The sequence below is a fragment of the Myotis myotis genome, unplaced genomic scaffold (assembly GCF_014108235.1).
Source record: "Myotis myotis isolate mMyoMyo1 unplaced genomic scaffold, mMyoMyo1.p scaffold_m19_p_14, whole genome shotgun sequence".
NCBI classification, from domain to species: Eukaryota; Metazoa; Chordata; class Mammalia; order Chiroptera; family Vespertilionidae; genus Myotis; species Myotis myotis.
In genome coordinates this window covers 20,407,266-20,430,027 of record NW_023416318.1, presented here as the reverse complement: position 1 = coordinate 20,430,027, position 22,762 = coordinate 20,407,266, and the positions used below count along the sequence as shown (strand labels likewise).

The 22,762-nt window shown below is 39.3% G+C and overlaps 1 protein-coding gene across 1 annotated transcript; it reads left to right on the top strand.

The window, feature by feature from the left end:
- The first annotated feature begins 31 nt into the window (after positions 1 to 31).
- On the top strand, positions 32 to 21,195 carry PEX13 (peroxisomal biogenesis factor 13). Its single transcript, XM_036334464.1, has 4 exons — positions 32 to 231; positions 11,179 to 11,873; positions 15,554 to 15,679; positions 18,778 to 21,195. The coding sequence occupies exons 1-4, from the start codon at positions 47 to 49 to the stop codon at positions 19,074 to 19,076; spliced, it is 1,305 nt and encodes a 434-aa protein (XP_036190357.1). The 5' UTR covers positions 32 to 46; the 3' UTR covers positions 19,077 to 21,195.
- The last annotated feature ends 1,567 nt before the right edge of the window (positions 21,196 to 22,762 follow it).

The following is a 22,762-nucleotide window of genomic DNA, read 5'->3' as shown; positions in this document are numbered from 1 at the left end:
TGGCCGCACGGGTGGACGGGGTGGATGGCTCGGCGCTCTGCCCGTCATGCCTGGTGCGCGAGCTGTGGGTGCGCCGGGGCCGGGAGTCCCAGCGCTCAGCCGCCTCGGAGCGCAGCGCAGCGCAGCGCAGGCGGAGGAGATGGCGTCCCAGCCGCCGCCTCCCCCGAAGCCCTGGGAGACCCGCCGGATTCCGGGGGCCGGGCCGGGTCCTGGCCCCGGCCCCGCTTTCCAGTGAGTGTGGGATACTTCAGGCCGCGAGTGTGGTGGACCGGAGCGGGGCCTTGTCCGGAGGCGGTTGGGGCCGTTGTGCGGGCGAGGTTCCCCTCCCCCTCACCCCCTGCCCCAAGCCTTGAAGGGGGGTCGGGGCGGGGGTCCTGGGACAGCTTTGTTGTCTGACCGCAGTTTCTGACCCGTGGACTGTTGGCGGGACGGCCTCCAGGGAGCTGCTCTTCTGGGTCCTGGGGCTTGGAGTAAAGGGGGAGGCTTCCTGCCCGTTTCTGTTTGCGGGACACCGTGGCGCCCGCTGGGCCCCTGGTCAACGGTGGACTTGGTCGTAGCGGGTGAGGGTGACGGCCGCCCAGCCCGGCCGGAAGGGGAGCAGAGCCTCTCCAGCTCTGAACGGCCTCCCGGGTCGTTGGAGGAAGCCCAAAAGGTCCCTTTGACGCAACCGGGACCTCAGCTTGTTACACACTTGGCATTGTTTCCGGAATCGCTGTGCAGTGGATCGTGCAGAGATTTGGAGGAGCGACTTGACAGCGGGAGTTCTAAGGCCTATGGATGGTCTTTATGCGCAAAATAGTGTGTGGTTTTTCTAAGGCCTGTGGTTTTTGTTGTTGTTGTTTTAATTTAATGTTTTAATCCATTTGTTGAATGGATTTACAACCCAGAAAAGGTTAAAATAGTATGAGAGAGAGAGTTACACAGCCTTCTATGTTTGTGGATTTGGACGTCCTAGTCCCGATGATGAAACTGGAATGTCACATAACCTAATACATAAAAATCCCCGACGTACCGGAAAGTATTTCCCCTGTGCTCTAAACTCTTGTAATAATTTATTTAAACGATATGGTGCTTGAACACAACAGCTACTTAATGATAGCTACTTAACAAGTAATAAGCTTTAATTATGCTGTTAAGCTGGGGTGACACTTTCTACTACCTTTTTCATGAGTGATTTGACTTACTAAAAATGTGGACTGCTTTTTTGGAACAGAGAGGTTTTATTCTTGCATCTGTTAAAGTTCTGTTTATGTAAAATTAACCATTTCCCACTCTGTTTTCATTGTGAATTATTTTAAATATGTAGAGACCTGTGGAGAGTAAGATAGTGAATACGTGTGTATGCATTCCCTCCCGGCTTTCAAAAATAATATTTTGCCAGATTTGTCTCCGATTCTTAAAAAAAATTAAAATTAGAGACACAGATAAACCCTCCCATTCTGTTTCCTGCAGTAACTACTGTCCCTATTTGGTATGTAGTGTACCCAATAGCTTTTATACTTTATCTATATTTCACTACTTAGCTTTGTGTGTGTGTGTGTGTGTATATATATATATATATATATTTTTTTTTTTTTTTAGATATATTTTATTGATTTTTTACAGAGAGGAAGGTAGAGGGACAGAGCTAGAAATATCGATGAGAGAGAAACATCGATCAGGTGCCTCCTGCACACTCCCCACTGGGGATGTGCCCGCAACCAAGGTACATGCCCCTGACCGGAATCGAACCTGGGACCCTTGAGTCCGCAGGCCGACGCTCTATCCACTAAGCCAAACGGGTCAGGGCAATGTATATATATTTTTTCAAACTATCATTTTGCAAAATGTGTTTCCAGTTAATCCTATATAATAAAAGCCTAATATGCTAAGTGTCCAGTTGGCTGTCAATCTAAGCATAATATGCTAATGAAATGCTAAGGCCACTCAACCACTCGCTATGACAGCACTGACCACTAGGGGTCAGACACTCTGACCGGTAGGTTAGTTTGCTGCTGGGGTAATTGGGACTCAGTGAGATAGACTGAACATACCCTGGAGCCCTACCGCAGTCCCTCCCTGGCTGGCCAACCTCCACATCCCTCCCTGGCCCTGATCGTGCACCAGTGGGGTCCCTCTTCCTGGCCTGCACCCTCTCGCAGTCTGCAGTACGGGACCCCTCCGGGCATGTCAGAGAGTTGGTTTTGGCCCAATCCCGCAGGCCAGGCCGAGGGACCCCACTGGTGCATGAATTCGTGCACCGGGCCTCTAGTATTATATATAAATATTTATTTTTAGTTTATCTTGTTCATACATATAGCTGTAGCTTATTTTAATTGCTGTAGGATAGTCTGTTATATAAAAACAAACTTTATATGCTCTGTTGTAGATTTTAAAGTATTAGTTGGTACATATTAAAAACTGCTGCAATGAACATTCTTGTGCCTTTCTCCTTTTCCACATTTCCAATGGGTTTTCTAATGTGTTACTGTAAGTGGAATTGCTTGGAAGAGTGTTTATCTTCAAGTACTATTGCCAAGTTGTTCCCCAAAGTGGTTATATATTAGTTTTTCCTTTCACTAGCAAGGTATTCTGTTTTTCTACAATCTTTCCAGCACTTGATACTGTGGGGCTGTAAAAAATAACTTCTGACCTTTTTAAGTTCTAGCTGGGCTAATGAACCAATTAACAGAGACATTAATAGCAGAAAATGTACAAAATTTATTACAGATATGCATGTGGGTGTGCCATAAGAATATGACACACAAAGAAACATTGGGCAGTTTATATGCCATTTTAGACTAAGGAAAAGTGGGGGGGGGGGGCGTTTGGGACTTTAAAGGGCAGGAAAGCAATTCACATGGAGATGGAAAAGCAGATGTTTGGTAAATAAATGTTTACTGGGCCATCTTTAACAATAGGATACTGAGAGGACTTTGAATAAATGGGTCTTGCTAGGTTCCTTCGTGGCTGTCACACACAGTAGTTTATATTAAACTCCAAGTATCTATGATGATATCTCCCTTCCTGGGGCAGATGCTCTATCAAAATTCTTTTTAGCCAATTAGGGGAAGGTCAGTGTTTCTTTCTGTCTTTAGTCCTTAATTACCAGCTTAAAATCAATATCCCAATAGGCTTATTTTGGGGTAGCAAATTTAGTCCCTCTCAATGTTATTTTTTTTAGTGCTATATTTGCCAGTCTAATGGATGTGAAATGCTATTTCACCTTTATATTTCTCTGATTAGTCATAAGATTGAGCATTTTTTTGAAAGCTTATTCACCATTTGAGTTTTTTCTGTTGATTTTCTTTTTGCCCACTTTTCTTTTGGCTTTATCTTTGTTTATTAATTTGTAGTAGTAATTTATTGTTCATACTAATTCTGTTTTCTTTGTTTTTAATATCTTTCAGTCTATGGCTTATCTTCTTTATATTCATGTTCATTTATGTTTTACAGGTACTTTTAATTTTAATATAGCCAATATGTTCATATTCTTTGTGCTTTTTGTGTCTTGGTTAAGAAATTCTTTCTCTTCAAATCAGGAAAATTTTTCTTTTAAATGTTCTTTTCACATGTATGTATAATCCACTTGGTACTGAGTTTGTTGTACAAAATCATTGTGAAATAGGGAATCTAATTTCTTTCCATGTGGATTACTGGTTGTCCGAGTACCATATACTCATCTATTCCATATTAGTTTATAAAGCCATCTATGTCATCAAGTTTTCCTAAATGTGTGGTTCTGATTGCCCCTAACCTGCCTCTGTCTCGGCCCCAGCACCATGGCTTTGTCCGGAAGGTCTCCCGGTCTAATTAGCATATTACCCTTTTATTAGTATAGATTGCTTCTACTTTAGAGCTAGCTGCTTTATCAAAACCTGAATATACTATACTATTTGGCAGTCTGCTGACCTTTTTTAAAGTTTTATTCCATTTTTTTATGATATATAAAGTAAACAATATTACCCATAAATTTTCTTGGCAAAAATGTTAAGATTCTTTTATATGTATTTATTGATTTCAGAGAGGGAGAGAGAGATAGGAACATCAATGATGAGAGAGAATCACTGATTGGCTGCCTCCTTCATGCCCCACACTAGGGATTGAGCCTGCAACCCAGGCATGTGCCCTGACCAGGAATCGAACCATGACTTCCTAGTTCATAGGTCGATGCTGAACCATTGAGCCACACCAGCTGGGCTTCACTAATTCTAATCAAACATTTAGAAGCAGTCTTTAGTTTAACTGGAAATATAGAGGATAGAGGTATACTTAAACAACATTTTTGGAGAAAACATCTAGAATGTGGGGCATTCTAGAACAAAACTGGCTGGACTCTTCAAAAAGTCAAGGACATTTTGTGTGTGTATATATATATATATATATTTGATTTTTTGCAGAGAGGAAGGGAGAGGGATAGAGAGTTAGAAACATCGATGAGAGAGAAACATCGATCAGCTGCCTCCTGCACACTCCCTACTGGGGATGTGCCCGCAACCAAGGTACATGCCCTTGACTGGAATCGAACCTGGGACCCTTGAGTCCGCAGGCCGACGCTCTATCCACTGAGCCAAACAGGTTAGGGCTCAAGGACATTTTTTAAAAAGGGGTTGTTCTAGTTTAGAAGAGAGAAGGAGACAACCAACTACAATGTGTAAACCTTAATTTAATTTTTGTTTAAAAAAATGACACTGAGCACACTATTTTGTCAAACTGGTATTTTCTTGATAGCAAAACTTTATCTGTGAAGAAGGGATGTGCTGATTTACATTATGGTGCAAGCTCCTTATCTGGTAGATTAGCCTTTTGAATAGCAGTGGCTACAGGATGATTGGGGAAGAAAATATCCAGAATAAAGCACAAAGTGACAAAAGGACAGAACATACAGAAAGGAAGGGAAGAGATTTAGGGGATGAAGTAAGGTGTAATTTACAAATAGAAAATAAATGAACAGTCCTGTAAGTCTAGGGTATCCCAAAAAATGCATACACACACTTTGAATAATTATAAAAGCAGTGTTTATTAAAATAAATTTTCAAAATTGAGCTATCAACTAGCTGTTAAAGTGTGTATACTTTTGGGGGGACACCCTTATTACAGCAGTGCTTCTCAAAATATTTCTGTTAATGCCAGTACATTTGTAAATTACAGTAAAAATATCATAGCAGTGTCAAATTACTTAAACACTTAACCTCATTTTCTGTACTTTTAATAGATTGGTACAAATGGTTCATAAACTAGCACTGGTCCACAGAACATACTTTAATAGCATACTGTTAAAGAAATAGAATTCATAATTAAAATCCTTCTTACTAAGAGAATTCTAGGCAGGCTCATATGAATTTACTGGTAAATTTTACAAATTTTTTTAAAAATATATTTTATTGATTTTTTTTACAGAGCGGAAAGGAGAGGGATAGAGTTTTGAAACATCGATGAGAGAGAAACATCAATCAGCTGCCTCCTGCACACCTCCTACTGGGGATGTGCCCGCAACCAAGGTACATGCCCTTGACTGGAATCAAACCTGGGACGTTTCAGTCCATAGGCCGATGCTCAATCCACTGAGCCAAACCAGTTAGGGCAAATTTTACAAATTTTTTTTTTAAATTAAATCTTTATTGTTCAGATTATTACATTTGTTCCTCTTTTTCCCCCCCCATAACTCCCCTCCTCCCAGTTCCCACCCCACCCTCCGCCCTCACTCCCCACCCACTGTCCTCATCCATAGGTGCACAATTTTTGTCCAGTCACTTCCCGCATCTCCCACACCCCTTTCCCCCCCAAGAATAGTCAGTCCATTCCCTTTCTATGTCCCTGATTCTATTATAATCACCAGTTCATTCTGTTCATCAGATTATTTATTCACTTGATTCTTTGATTCACTTGTTGATAGATGCATATTTGTTGTTCATAATTTGTATCTTTACCTTTTTCTTCCTCTTCCTCTTCTTAAAGGATACCTTTCAGCATTTCTTATAATACTGGTTTAGTGGTGATGAACTCCTTTAGCTTTTTCTTATCTGTGAAGCTCTTTATCTGACCTTCAATCCTGAATGATAGCTTTGCTGGGTAAAGTAATCTTGGTTGTAGGTTCTTGGTATTCATCACTTTGAATATTTCTTGCCATTCCCTTCTGGCCTGCATAGTTTCTGTTGAAAAATCAGCTGACAGTCGTATGAGTACCCCCTTGTAGGTAACTAACTGCTTTTCTCTTGCTGCTTTTAAGATTCTCTCTTTGTCTTTAGCTTTTGGCATTTTAATTATGATGTGTCTTGGTGTGGTCCTCTTTGGATTCCTTTTGTTTGGGGTTCTCCGCGCTTCTTGGACCTGTAAGTCCATTTCTTTCACCAGGTGGGGGAAGTTTTCTGTCATTATTTCTTCAAATAGGTTTTCAATATCTTGCTCTCTCTCATCTTCTGGCACCCCTATAATTCTGATGTTGGTACGCTTGAAGCTGTCCCAGAGGCTCCTTACACTCTCCTCGCATTTTTGGATTCTTTTTTCATTCCGCCCCTCCGGTTGGGTGTTTTTTGCTTCCTCACATTTCAAATCATTGACTTGATTCTTGTGCTCCTCTGGTCTGCTGTCGGGAGTCTGTATAATATTCGTTATTTCAGTCCGTGTATGCTTAATTTCTAGTTGGTTCCCCAACATAACATCGAGGGTCTCATTAGTTTTCTTGTAGATCTCATTAAGTTTATCGGCGGCTTCTAGACAGTTCTTGAGAGACCTTAAAAGTGTGGTTCTGAACTCTATATCTTCCATTGACAATTTTGTCCTGTTTCTTTGTCTCCGCATTTTGTTATGCTTTCTTGGTGCACCCCCTAGTGGTCTTTGTACGCAGTCTTGTAGTTAAACCTTGATTGTTGTAGCTAATACCAGGGAGGGTTTGACCTCCAGGCCAAGTGGCTGTGAGAATCAGCTGTGTCTGCAGTGAGAGAACTTCTGTCCTCTAGGGAGGTGCTAATCTAGCCTTTGCCTGAGGCTATCCGGCAAATGCCTCTGTGCAGGGCTTGGGCGGGGCGGGTCGCACAGGATCAACAGGGTGGGCCGGAGAGAGCAGTTATGGCGCCTCTCAGTCCTGTCCCCAGGGGCTCTGCCTCTCTGAGTCCCAGCACCCGCTGCAAACCTCGGAGAGAAAGCTGCACTCGCTCTGACCGAAGCCAGACAGTCCCGCTTCTCCCGTTTGAGTCTGGGTCCCTAAAGACTCGCCCGTATCTGGAGCTCCGAGTCTGCAACTCCCTCCCGATTGAAAACGCCAACCGCGCCCTCCGCCGCCAGCCCGCTCCGCGCACTCTGCACCTCAGAATTTGACTTCAGCACTGCGCTGAAGTGTCTGTATGCGTTTCTCTTTCCTCCTAGTTGTAGGACTTCCACTCAGCCAGCGTTCCTGTGGTTCTGGGTGATGTCCGTTCCGTCTTTTAGTTTCACTTTTGAAGTAGTTGTTCAAGGCAGCAATCTCCGGCGTTAACCTATGCCGCCATCTTGGTTCTCCCGAAATTTTACAAATTTTTAAAGAAGAAATAAATATACAAACTATTATAGAAAAGAAGGAAATATTCCTCAATTCTTTATAAGAGGCCAGTTTAACCTTGATACCGAAACTTGACAAAAACAAATTAGGGCATTCTGTTATGAAAGAAGATACAAAAATATCTTCAATAAAATACTGGCAAAACAAATCAGGAGTGATGAGAAACCAAGATGGCGGCATAGGTAAACCAGAAATTGCTGCCGTGCACAACCACTTCATAAAATACAACTAAAAGACAAAACGGACATCATCCAGAACCCCAGGAAGGCTGGCTGAGTGGAAATTCTACAGCTAGAAGGAAAGAGAAAAGCACACTGAGACTCAGGAGGTACAGAAGTAAAGTGCAGAGGTACGGAGGCACACGTGGAAAGGGCTGGCAACTGAGGACACAGTTGTCTTTTTCAATCGGGAGGGAGTATCAAGCTCCCGACTGCTCTGAACTCCAGTTCCGGGCGAGTCTCTGGGGACCCAGACTCATAAGGGGAGAAACTGGACTGTCTGGCATCAATCAGAACTCGAGGGCGGCTTGCTCTCAGAGGTGCTTGCAGCGATTACCAGGACACTGAGACACAGGGCCTCTTAGGGTAAGACTGAGGAGCAGCCATAGCTGCTTGCTCCGCCCTGTTGATCCCCTGAGACCCTGCCCCACCCAAGCTGTGCACAGAGGCTTTTGCATATGAAAGGCCTGGCCCTTTGCAATCTGAAAATTACCTAACAAACTGCAGCTGGGTCAGAGAGACCCAGAACTTCCAAAAGAAGGCCCAAGGCCCCACAGCAGCTTGCATTTCTTCACAGCTGGGCCTCATCTGGGCACCTCCAAACCTCAAACAAAGAAGAGGAATCTGCAGATCTCTCCGTAGCTCCTGCTGAGTAGCCTCAGGCAGAGGCTAAATTAGCACCTCCTTAGAGATCCAAGAGCCAGTGTACCCAGTGGTCAGAGTGGGACCATCCAGATTACAACTCCTCAGATCCATAAGGGACACACTCAGGGAGCAGACTCAGTGAGTACCAAAGCCCCACTGAAGCAAGTCTTGTCCCATAAGGGTGTCTCCAGCAAAGAAGTTCTCCCACCGTAGACACAGCTGATTCTCACAGCCAATTGGCCTGGAGGTCAATTCCTCCCAGTGATACCTACAACAATCAAGGCTTAACTACAACAAGACTGTGCACAAAGCCCACAAAGGGGTGCACCAAGAGTGTCCACCTCAGGTAATTGGGGAGGCTGAGCTAGTGGGCCCTATAGGACACCTAGCACACAAAACCACTCTATCAACACAGGGAAGCATAAAAAATGCGGAGACAAAGAAACAGGTCACAAATGACAGAAATGGAGGAAAGCAAACTACTGGATATAGAGTTCAAAACCACGGTTATAAGGTTTTTCAAGAATTTTCTAGAAACCGCCAATAAATTTAGTGAGACCCTCGAGTTTATGAAAAAGGACCAACTAGAAATTAAGCATACACTGACTGAAATAAAGAATATTATACAGAGATTCAACAGCAGACGAGGATCGCAAGAATCAAGTCAAAGATTTGAAATACGAAGAAGCAACAACCAACCGGAAAAACAAAAAGAAAAAAGAATCCAAAAACATGAAGATAGTTTAAGGAGCCTCTGGGACAACTTCAAGCGTACCAATATCCAAATTAGGGGGGTGCCAGAAGATGAGAGAGAGCAAGATATTGAAAACCTATTTGAAGAAATAATGACAGAAAACTTCCCCTACCTGGTGAAAGAAATAGACTTACAAGTCCAGGAAGCGCAGAGAACCCCAAACAAAAGGAATCCAAAGAGGACCACACCAAGACACATCATAATTAAAATGCCAAAAGCAAAAGACAAAGAGAGAATCTTAAAAGCAGCAAGAGAAAAGCAGTTAGTTACCTACAAGGGGGTACTCATACGACTGTCAGCTGATTTTTCAACAGAAACTATGCAGGCCAGAAGGGAATGGCAAGAAATATTCAAAGTGATGAATACCAAGAACCTACAACCAAGATTACTTTACCCAGCAAAGCTATCATTCAGGATTGAAGGTCAGATAAAGAGCTTCACAGATAAGAAAAAGCTAAAGGAGTTCATCACCACTAAACCAGTATTATATGAAATGCTGAAAGGTATCCTTTAAGAAGAGGAAGAAGAAGAAAAAGTTAAAGATACAAATTATGAACAACAAATACACATCTATCAACAAGTGAATCTAAAAATCAAGTGAATAAATAATCTGATGAACAGAATAAACGGGTGAATATAATAGAATCAGGGGCATAGAAAGGGAGCGGATTGACTATTCTTGGTGGGGGGGGAAGAGGGGGGTGCGGGAAGAGACTGGACAAAAATTGTGCACCTATGGATGAGGACAGTGGGGGGGGGGTAAGGGCAGAGGGTGGGGTGGGAACAGGGTGGAGGGGAGCTATGGGGGGGGGGAGAGGAACAACTATAATAATCTGAACAATAAAGATTTAACTTAAAATAAAATGTATGGCCGAAACCGGTTTGGCTCAGTGGATAGAGCGTCAGCCTGCGGACTGAGGGGTCCCGGGTTCGATTCCGGTCAAGGGCATGTACCTTGGTTGCGGGCATATCCCCGGTGGGAGATGTGCAGGAGGCAGCTGATCGATGTTTCTCTCTCATCGATGTTTCTAACTCTCTATCTCTCTCCCTTCCTCTCTGTAAAAAATCAATAAAATATATTTTAAAAAAAAATGTATGGTTTTGGATAGGGAGAGTGGGATACAGAACTTCAACTTCTGATTCTAAAGTATACAGGGAAATTAAAAGGATTAAATAGTCAAGACTCACTTTTTTTTTTTTTTTTTAATCCTCACCGGAGGATATGTTTTTCATTGATTCTAGAGCAGCGATTTTCAACCTGTGGGTCGCGACCCCTTTGGGGGTCGAACAACCCTTTCACAGGGGTCACCTAAGACCATCGGAAAACACATATATAATTACATACTGTTTTTGTGATTAATCACTATGCTTTAATTATGTTCAATTTGTAACAATGAAGTTGGGGGTCACCACAACATGAGGAACTGTATTAAAGGGTCGTGGCATTAGGAAGGTTGAGAACCACTTTTCTAGAGAGAGAGGAAGGGAGAGGGTCAGAGAGAAAGAAACATAGATGTGAGAAACTTGATTGGTTGCCTCCCATACATACTCCGACCAGGGATTGAACCCTCCACCCTTCAGTGCATGGGACGACACTCTAATCAACTAACCATACCGGCCAGGGTGAGCCAAGACACTCTTGAATATGAAGAACATTATGGGAGGACTTGTTTTATTGGACATTAAAAACTATTATAAAACTGTAGTAATTTTGATAGTGTCATTTAGGTACAAGTATGGACAGTATCTAACAACCAACCCTGAGAAAATGGACAAGAGTCTTAAAAAGAAAGTACAGATTGAAGATAGTACAAATAATGGTAGCATAAGTAAACAAGAAAATAAGAGTTATTCGGGTATTTTACTTTATGCATTTTGTCTTAACACTGAAATTCTAAGCAACTGGATATTAGAGACTATTCCTTACTCTTAACATATCTTCAGTAGAATCTCATAACACTAGATATCGGAGGTGTTTAATAATTCATTTGAATTGAACCTCTTGTGTTTAAGTTACTATTTTGAATTTTATTTGTTTGTTTTAGATCTGCTGATTTGGGTCCTACTTTATTGACAAGACCTGGACAACCAGCACTTACCAGAGTACCCCCACCTATTCTTCCAAGGCCGTCACACCAGACTGGAAGTAGCAGTGTGAACACTTTCAGACCTGCTTACAGCTCATTTTCTTCAGGATATGGTGCCTATGGAAATTCGTTTTATGGAAGCTATAGCCCTTATAGTTATGGATATAATGGGTTAAACTATAACCGCCTCCGTGTAGATGATCTTCCGCCTAGTAGATTTGTTCAGCAAGCTGAAGAAAGCAGCAGAGGTGCATTTCAGTCCATCGAAAGTATTGTACATGCATTTGCCTCTGTCAGTATGATGATGGATGCTACCTTTTCAGCTGTGTATAACAGTTTTAGGGCTGTATTGGATGTAGCGAATCATTTTTCCCGATTAAAAATACACTTCACAAAGGTTTTTTCAGCTTTTGCATTAGTTAGGACTATAAGGTATCTTTATAGACGGTTACAACAGATGATAGGTTTAAGAAGAGGCTCCGAGAATGAGGACCTATGGGCAGAAAGTGAAAGAACTGTGGCTTGCCTTGGTGCTGATGACAGAGCGGCTAACTCGGCAAAATCTTGGCCAATATTCTTGTTCTTTGCTGTTATCCTTGGTGGTCCTTACCTCATCTGGAAACTGCTATCTACCCACAGTGATGAAATAACAGGTAAGAGTAACAGAACAGGTTCTGAAACCACATAACAATCTCAAATTTCAAGAATAGATTTGTTACATTAACATTCTTTATATTTATTTGTATTTAATATTTTTGATCCAGTTATATTTTTGGTTCAGAACTGGAAAAGAAATATATAGCAAAAATGGCTTGTTGATTTATTCATTATTCCCTCAGTATAACAGTATACATTACCTAACTACTATTTACAAGGTGCTGAATTTGATGCTATGGGGTATACATAGAACATAATTACCTTTTTTCTAAAAGTCAATTGGCAGGGAGATGAGTAAGACACATATACAGGTAATTGTGATGAGGCAGAAAGAGTGTGGTAAGGAATAAGGACAGTTGGGGAAATATAGGATTTATTGAGCCTTTTTTATATAAAAGACACTACTAAGTATTTTGTATATTTTATCTCACTTAATTTTTACAATAACCCTAAGAGATAGGAATTACCTTCATTTTACAAGGGACAAAACTAAAGTTCAAAGAAGTCACTTGCCCAAGATCACATCTTTAATAAAGTAGGACTAGAAACAAAACCAGGCCTGTTTGTTTAGTTCCTTCTCCACCAACTGGTACCGAGTGCTATCTCAATTTAGAAAAGCAAAGCTAGTTTTTTGGGGGCAGCTCTTAGTATCCCAGAAGTAGCATTTAAGTTAGATTTTTGAAGGACAGGTAACATTTCATCAGTTAGGTAGGGAAAAACAGACTGTGAAAGGCACATATATACATGGAACAGAACAGAGAACCCAGAAATTGACCCAAGCCATTACGCTCAATATTTGACAAAGGAGGCAAGAGCATACATTGGAGTCAACAGTCTCTTCAATAAATGGTGTTGAGAAAATTAGACAGATAACATGCAAAAAAATTAAACTAGACCACCAACTTACATCATACACAAGAATAAACTTAAAATGGGTAAAAGGCTTAAATATAAGTCGTGAAACCATAAAAATCCTAGAAGAAACTATAGGCAGCAAAATCTTAGACATCTCTTGTAGCAGTCTATTTATAGATACATCTCCTAAGGCAAAGAAAACTAGGGAGAAAATAAACAAATGGGATTACATCAAAATAAAAGGCTTCTGCACAGCAAAAGAAACTTTCAACAAAATGAAAAAAGAGCCCACTGTATGGGAGAACATATTTGGCAATGATATATCTGATAAAGGGTTAATATCCAAAATATATAAGGAACTCATACAACTTAACAAAAGGAAGACAATCTAATTTTTAAAATGGGCAAAGGACCTAAATAGACACTTCTCCAAAGAGGACATACCAAGAGACATTTTTCATATGAATCTTGGACATACCAGATGGCCAAGAGACATATGAAAAAATGCTCAAACCCACTGAATATTAGAGAGATGCAAATTAAACATCACTGAGGTATCACCTCACCTGTCAGAATGGCTACCATCAACAAATCAACAAATGAAAGTGCTGGCGAGGATGTGGAGAAAAGGGAACCCTAGTACACTGCTAGTGGGAATGCAGACTGGTGTAATCGTCATGGAAAACAGTATGGAGTTTCTTCAAAAAATTAAATATGGATCTGTCATTTGACCCAGTGATCCCACTTCTAGGAATATATCCTAAGATACCCGAAGCACCAATCAGAAAGAATGTATGCATCCCTATGTTCATAGCAGCACAATTTACCATAGCTAAGATCTGGAAACAGCCCAAGTGCCCGTCAGTAGATGAATGAATAAAAAAGCTGTGGTACATCTATACAATGGAATACGATCGCAGCAGTAAAAAAGAAGAATATTTTACCCTTTGAGACAGCAGGAGGGACTTGGAGAGTACCATGTTAAATGAAAAAAAGAGAAAGACAAGTATCACATGATCGCACTCATGTGGAATCTAAGGAACAAAAACTGATGAACAAGAGTGGATCCAGAGATATGGAAGCATGGAACAGAGTGCAGAATCTCAGAGGGAAGGCAGGGGAGGGTGAGTGGGAGGAAGGTCATCAACCAAAGACCTTGTATGCATATATGCATGGCCCAGGCCACAGACAATAGGGTGCTGAAGGCCTGGGATGGGGTCAAGAGCAGGTTGGAGGGGGTCAATTCGAGGGAATAGGGGACATGTAATACTTTCAACAATAAAGAAAAAAAGACTGTCAGCTTGAACAAAAGTACATAGGGAATATGATATTCAGCAGCTGTCCTATTGCATAGAATGAAAGGATAATAAGGTTGAAGGCTAATAATGGAAGCTCTTAATCTTCATTTAGTAAGGAAAGGATGTGTTTTTGTGTGTGTATGGTTTTTTAAGCAAACTTATACACAGTGTTCTAAAGAGATCGGTCTGTCTCAAGTGTTTGAACTTCGGGGTCTACTTATATGCTGATTTTTTTTCAATAAATACAATCAGCCCTTTGTATCTTCGGGATTCGAATCCATGGATTCAACCAGCCAAGGATCGAAAACAGTATTTTCTCATTCCCAACCACTGATGAAAAATACTGCTTTTCATTTATTGTTAGTCAAATCCGCAGATACAAGGGACGGATTATAGAGTCAAAGATATACATGGACTTTGAACTGCACGGGGGTCAGCTCTCCTAACCCCTGCATTGTTCATGGGTCACCTGTGAAAGTCGGGGGGATTGTGCCATAGGAAGAGAAATAAGAGTGATGCAGAACCAGGCTTAGGAAGTGGGGTCACAGTGCTACCCCAGTCAGGAAGTTTCCCTTAAGGAGGTGAGAGATTAAGGCCTGCAGCTATTTGAGGTGTAGGGAATAACAAAGGTATGTAAGTGGTAGTGTGCCTGGCATGTCATGTGAACAGCAAGGAAGCCAGTGGGAAAGAAGCAAAGTCTGAGTAGCCAGAGATGAAGGAGGGAAGAATACAGTGTTTTGGGATCTCCATGGAAGTGCAAAGGGAATGTCCATATCAAGTTTCCACCTAAATGATTTTCATTTGGAAGTGAATTAATCTCTAATGTAATGGCATGACATACATACATTAATACAAAAGAAGAATTTAACAGAATTCTACTCTTTGTCTACTTATAGATGGATATACTCAATTAAAACCGCAAGTTCAGTGAATTAATATCAGGATTTGTCAGTACCTGTCTGTATGAAAAAAATATTTTCAAAGATGAAATACCTCAGATCTTTTTATGTATGAACATTAACAGATGAACATTTGCACTTGATATGATAGGAAGCACTACAGTTAAACCCCAAAATATCCCTCCCACCCCCAAAATCCCATTCTTCTCAGTAGAAGACCTATATTATAAAAAAAATAACTCAATTTTTATTACATTTTGAGTTTTGCCAAAAAATTTATGGAAAAGTTTTTTCTTTCATTAAATAAGTACAATATCTTCAATTCCCCTCATGACCTGCAAAGTCTAAAATATTTACTTACTGTCTGGCCCTTTATAGAAAAAGTTTGCTAACCCTTGGCCTAAAGTAAGGGAGCTAGAATTTTGAGCTTGAAGAAAAGGGAAAAGCTCATAATAGGTAGTCTAGTGAACATACTGTTGACTTTACATCATGTTAATTATAGAATTTAAGGGGTAACTTTTCTTGACAAATTTATGCAACTTGCAAACCAGAGCCAGTCAAATATCTTCATCTTTTGTTTGTAAGTTTTACTAACCTAATTTTAATTCTTAATTTGGTTTATAGACAACACCAACTGGGCAAGTGGTGAGGATGACCATGTAGTTGCTAGAGCAGAATATGATTTTGCTGCCCTATCTGAAGAAGAAATTTCTTTCCGTGCTGGTGATATGCTCAACTTAGCTCTCAAAGGTAACAAAACATGAATAAATTGAAATTATCTGTGAATTTTTTGAATTTGTAAATGTATTAAAAACTGCAACAAAATATTGGTTATTATTAGTTAACTCAGAAGTAATTACTAGGATTTCACTTTTCATGTCTATTTTGAACTTTCAAATCTGGGTGGTGGGGGAGAAATGGCCCAAATAGTGGTTTTAATAATATTTAACTGAGATAAGGAAAGAGCTTGTTTATATAATCTCTTCTAAACCCAAAATGCTTGAAGTCCAAACTCTTAATTGCTACACAAAAACATGAGGCAAACGCTAAATGTAATAAATATAACAAACCAAAGAAATTATCTAGCATCATTTAAGTATCCCTTTCCTCCTTTGAATGCTGGGGCTGTTACTGCTTTTTTTTTTTTTTTTTTAATTGAATAGTGCTTACTTCAGAAACTTCAACATAAATATTTTAGGAATTACTGTCATGAAATATTTGGACCAGGTCACCAGCAGTTTTTAACAGGTCTAGAAAAAGTGGCTTTTTTCTTTGGCTATCTCCAGTAATGAAAATCAGAATTTTTGCTGATTTACAAAAAAATTCTTTGTATGTTTATGAGGATTCAGGTTTGCTACAAAAAGTCACATTGTTGGTAAAGATACTAGTAATAACAATAACCTCTGTCATTTATAGAATACTACTTACTATGTACAAGGCACTATACTTTACATGTTTTACTTAACCCTTATAATAATAATGCTATAAAGTGCCAACTGTTACCTTGTCCTTGTTTTAGACATGAGAAAACTAAGACTCAGAATTCTGAGTAAATTGTCCAGAATCACAAAACTAAGATGTGGTGGAGCTGGACTATGAACCTAGGTTTATCTGACTTTGGAACCACTTTGGCTGTTTCCCCTGCGGTCTACTAAATGGGAACTTTAGCCCAGCGGTCGCCAACCTTTCAGACCTCACAGACCACCAGTGGCCCACCCTGATTGCCAGCCAGGCCGAGGGACCCCACCCGTGCATGAATTCGTGCACCAGGCCTCTAGTATGTAAATAATTTAAAATTTTAGATCCAGTTTGCTAAATCTCTGCCACATCCCCTCATACACAAACTCTCACCTCTAGCCATTATATTCATGTTTTCCATCTAGTGAAAATCACATCTTACTATTTTGAATTTCAAAAGAATGAGTTCTTTATAAGATGTCTTTTTTCTTAATATATATTTTTTAATTTAAATATATTTTTATTGATTTCATAGAGGAAGGGAGAGAGCTAGAGAGATAGAAACATCAATGATGAGAGAGAATCATTGATTGACTGCCTCCTGCACACTCCCTACTGGAGGGGATTGAGCCTGCAACCCAGGTATGTGCCCTTGGCTGGAATCGAACCTGGAACCCTTTAGTCCTAGGGTTGCGACCAGTGCTCTATCCACTGAGCCAAACCAGCTAGGGCTTTTAATATATTTTTATTGATTTCAGTGAGAAAGGGAGATAGAAACATCAGTGATGAGAGAGAATAATTAATTGTTGATAGGCTGCCTCCTGCACACCCCCTACTGGGAACCAAGCCTGCAACCCAGGCATGTGCCCTTTACTGGAATCTAACCAGGGACACTTCAGTCCATAAGCTGATGTTCTATCCACTGAGCCAAACCAGCTAGGGCTATAAGATTTCTTGATGTAGATAAGATCAATAGAGATAGTTTTAATTAATCTAAATAAACAATAAAGAAGGTTTCTTTCAATTACATTATAATAATTCAGAAAAATGTTAGCGCTCAGATTAGCCTTCTACTAATATTGTTTCTTAACACATTGGCTTTGCTTCTTTGGTTTCTTCCATTGCTCAAGTAAAGTATGTTTGTGCACTTAGAATAAAATCTGTCACAGACATGGTTAGTTTGTTTCTTCTTTTTTTATAGCATATTAAACACTAAAATGTCATATTGTGTCTAAATTATAATGTTGAACTAAAACTCTAGTGTTAAACAGCTTTTTAAAGACATGGATAAAATAGGTGGAAGAATACCAAAATTAAAAATTGAATATATTAAGTAATCTTTCCTACTTTAAGCTTAGGACTCAGCGGTTCTCAGCCTATAGGTCGCAACCCCTTTGGTGGTTGAACAACCCTTTCACAGGGGTCGCCTAAGACCATCCTGCATATCAGATGTTTACATTACGATTCATAACAGTAGCAACATTACAGTTATGAAGTAGCAACAAAAATAATTTTATGGTTGGGTCACATGAGGAACTGTATTTAAAGGGCCAGAAGGTTAGGTTATTGCTTTTAACTTTTTGTCAAGGTTGGAGATAACAGAGGTCTTCATTTTTGGATTAAAATTAACATTCACTGTCTTCAGGATTGTTCATCACAATCACATAGAATGAATTTTATATTTTGGCCAAAGGTATGTAAAGAAAGCTGGCCGCCCTGGCCCGAATTTCTTAGTGGTTAGAGCATTCACCCTCGAACTGAAGAATTGCAGGTTGGATCCCTACCCTGCTCTGGGTGCATGCAGGAGGCAACCAATCGATGTGCCTCTGTCCCATTGATGTTTTTCTCTCTTTCCCTCCCTCTCTCCCTTCCCCTCCTCCTGCCCCTCTCTCTCTCTTTTCCTTCTTCCACTCTCTCTAAAAAGTCAAAGGAAAAAATATCCTCAGGTGAAGATTAATAAAAAAAAAACAAAAAGAAAACTGGCTTATGTGAAGGTATACATTTATCTTCTATACTTACCCCTGAGTTACCCTATTGAGAAGGATTGAGAAATCCATTTCTCAAATTCCAATTTAAAATATGAAAGACATTGATGTTAGTTCTCAGCTTTTGGGGTAGCTGAATCTCCTTACTCTATGAATGGACAAACTAATATAAACTTTGTTCTTCAAGGTTGAAAAATGTTTAGTAATTATAAAATGTATAAATTATAAGAAGGGATCTAGAACTGTTAAGTCTATCATTTGATATTGAATATATGTGTATATGCTATTTGTTTATATATTTTATTATATAACTGTAACACAGCTTTTCCTTAATATTTTACTATTACTTTTCTGCTGGACCTCCAAAGTATGTTATAATTACAAGGCTGTCTTTTCTTTCATCAGAACAGCAACCCAGAGTGCGTGGTTGGCTGCTGGCTAGTCTTGATGGTCAAACAACAGGACTTATACCTGCTAATTATGTCAAAATCCTTGGTAAAAGAAGAGGTAGAAAAACACTGGAATCCAGTAAAATTTCCAAGCAACAACAGCCTTTGACCAACACAACACTAATTAAAGGAGCCACAGCTGCTGATTCTTTGGATGAACAGGAAGCTGCCTTTGAATCTGTTTTTGTTGAAACTAGTAAGGTTCCAGTTGTACCTGGTTCCACTGGAATAAGTGGAGATAAACAAGATCTTTGATATCTTTCATGTTTGCCTGCAGTTGAACTATAGAATACTTTTTTAAAATTACTTCTTATATAGGAATTATTCTATAGTCCAATGAACACACTTATTGCTATTCCAGGTGTTTTGCTGCTAGAAATTGTTAAAGTGGTACACTAGTATCTTGGTCGAGTGACCTGGTTACATTTTACAAGTTATTGGGCCACAAGGATGTTTGTTTCACCTAGATTTTAAGATTATGAAAAAAGTTTTATTTTCATCTTATTTAAAAACCTATGTTTATTGCCTGGCCCAGTTGGAAAATTGTCCTGTACACCAAAAAGGTTGCAGGTTCAATCCTGGTCAGGGTACATACCTAAGTTTTGGGTTCTGTCCCCGTTTGGGGCACATAACAGAGACAACTGATCTCTCCCTCTTTCTCTTTCTCTTTTACTCTCTCTCTCTCTCTCTCTCTCTCTCTCTCTCTCTCTCTCTCTCTCTCTCTCTTTCTCTTTGTCTCTAAAATCAATAAACATATTCTCAGGTGAGGATTTTTTTTAAAAAGTAAAACCCTATGTTTACTGAAGGAGTAAGAGTAATGAACTACAGAATATACTATTTGCTACAGTAGAGATTATTACTGTTTTTAAAATTCTACATTTATTGTCTTGAAATCCTCAGAAATTGAGTGCTAATATATGAAAACAGGAAAAAGGCTAATTTTTTTTTTACAACTTTAATTATATTGAATAATAAAAATTTTCTGATCTGTATTACATTCAGTCTTGGGTTTGTTTTAGGCAATAAAATGTTTTTGCCCACTAACAATTGATACCATTATCATTTATTGTGTTTTTAAAAATTTATCCTGGAAAGGTCACTAGAAGCATTGTGAAGGAGATGGTTCTAGAGTATATTTAGCCCTAATAGTTTCCCCTGCTACTAAAAAGGCTGACATTTATCTTTCTTACAGATTATTTTCATGTCTTCTGAGGAGTAAATAACTTTTTTCCCTTTACAATATGACTAGTTTCATCCTGGATGGATCAGGATATAGGAAAGATTTCCTTTCTCTTTCTCCAACCAGGACTCAAGTCCTTGGAGTTTGTGCATAATGATATAGTCAATCCTAGCATTTAAAATCTTTTCATAGATTCTCTTCTCACTAATATAATTACTTTTCAAGAGTACATATTCATTCAGGCTGTTCATTGAAAATACACTTTATTTTAGGTTTAATTTTTACTACTTGAGACTATAAATAAAATTCTGAATTGCCATTTAACATATGATAAAGCTATTTGATTTTTTTGTTTAATATTGACTTTATATGCAGTTAAATTTCACTGAATATTTACACACAAAATTGGAAAATTTGTATACTTGCTGTGATTATACTATGAAATAATACTATCAGGAATACAGGTGTACAAGAATATATTCACAGGTATATTATTTCCCATTTTGTTCTAGTAGAGGTTCTGCTTTGTTATAGAGTAATTAATAGAAATTTTATTCTTGAAACAATTTTTTGATAAATTATTAAATTTGGTGTTGAGACATCTGAATTGAATGCTGTAAGTGAAGTGTAGAGGTGAAATGTTGATTCAGTCTATTTAGGTTAGAAAAGGTGAGTCTTTACAATAGAATTTGTGACTGGTATTAAAGATGTAGAGGGGAAAGAGTATAGCACAGAATGAATAATGAGTAATTTCACTTTTCTTAGAGTGTTTATTGTAATCTTTTTATTATGACAGTTTTAGTATACTTTTTTAGATATTAAATGTAATGTTCAAGGCTTCAATATTATTATTTTTAGGAACTTATTTAAGGAGTACCACTTTACAGAAATTACTAAAACCAAACATTATAAATTAATAAATCACAAATTACAATAAGAAAACAGGTTTTATTTACAGTTTTTTTTCTGATTTTATTTTATCAGTTTAGAAAAGAAAAGGTAAAAAGACAATTTTCATGTTTTAACATGTTATTTATGTACTTGATTTAGTCTTTCAGTTTGTCATAATTACACATTTACTTGAATCTAGCAGTCCTTTATCTTTAATGGAAAAAACAAATTGAATGCAGTTAAAATTTTATTTTTAATTGTGAAATTACTTTTATTGGACAAATAAAAATACATTAAACTTGAGTGACATTTTTTTAAGATAAACTGTTAACTCTATTTGCAGGATTGGAATTTATATAAAAAGTCTCTATTTTTCACACTGGCCGGTGTGTGTCAGTGGTTAGTAGTCTGCCCTCGAGCTGAAGGATCTTGAGTTTGATTCCCAGTCAAAGGTACATACCTGGGTTACAGTTTCTATCCCCAGCCCAGGTCGGGTGAATTCCAGAGGCAATCAGTCGATGTGTCTCTCTCACATCATATTTCTCCATCTCTCTCTCCCCTTCCTCCCTCTCTTCCTTCCACTCTCTCTAAAAATCATTGGAAGCTCTAGCCAGTTTGGTTCCGTGGGTAGAGCATTGGCTGTGGACTGAAGGGTCCTGGGTTCGATTCCTGTCAAAGGCACATACCTCGGTTGTCGACTTGATCCCCGGCCCTGGTCAGGGCGTGTGCGGGAGGCAACCAGTCAGTAGTGTCTCTCTCACATCAATGTTTCTCTCTCTCTGTTTCTCCCTCTCCCTCCACTCTCTCTAAAAATCAATGGGAAATTATCCTTGGGTGAAAATTAACAACAATAAAAAGTTTATTTTTCTTCATATCATTGTGTATACTAACAATTGCAAACCAATGTGTCCTTTTTTTGTGTGAGTTAAAAAATATTAGCCGAAACCGGTTTGGCTCAGTGGATAGAGCGTCGGCCTGCGGACTGAAAGGTCCCAGGTTCGATTCCGGTCAAGGGCATGTCCCTGGGTTGCAGGCACATCCCCAGTGGGAGATGTGCAGGAGGCAGCTGATCAATGTTTCTCTCTCATCGATGTTTCTAACTCTCTATCTCTCTCCCTTCCTCTCTGTAAAATATCAATAAAATATATTTAAATATATATATATATATATTAGATGCCCAGCCAGTGTGGCTCAGTGGTTGAGCATTGACCCATGAACCAGGAGTTCATGGTTTGATTCCCAGTCAGGGCAATGCCTGGGTTTCGGGCTTGATCGCCAATGGGGGCTGTGTAGGAGGCAGCCAGTCCCTCTCACATCGATGTTTCCCTCTCCCTCTCCATTACTCTCTCTGAAATAAATTTTTTTAGAGGGAAAATAATGAAAAATATTAGATTTAGATTTATATAAAAACTTTCTAGAAGGTTGAGTTAAATAAAAATAAGACTACAGCCCTGACCGTTGTGGCTCGGTTGGGCATTGTCCTGTGCACTGAAAGGTTGTCGGTTTGATTCCAGGTCAGGGCCCGTGCCTGGGTTGCGAGCTTCGATCCCTGGTAGGGGGTGTGAAGGAGGCAGCCAATTCCTCTCACATTGATGTTTCCCTCTCTCTCTAAAAATCAATTTTAAAAATCTTAAAAATGAAAATAAAAAGACTACAAGTAATCTAGGTTTTGGATTCTAATCTGAACACCACTACTACTTACTGTAAGATTTAACTCACATTATCTTTTAATTTCTTCAGTAATAATGTTGGGCAAAGCTGCTATATCTGCCTTCATGGGAGTACTTTTTTTTTCCCCCTCATAAGTAGGATTTTTTATTTGTCACCATTAAATCTGAATTTTAAATAGATCCTGGGGCCAGGGGCTCAT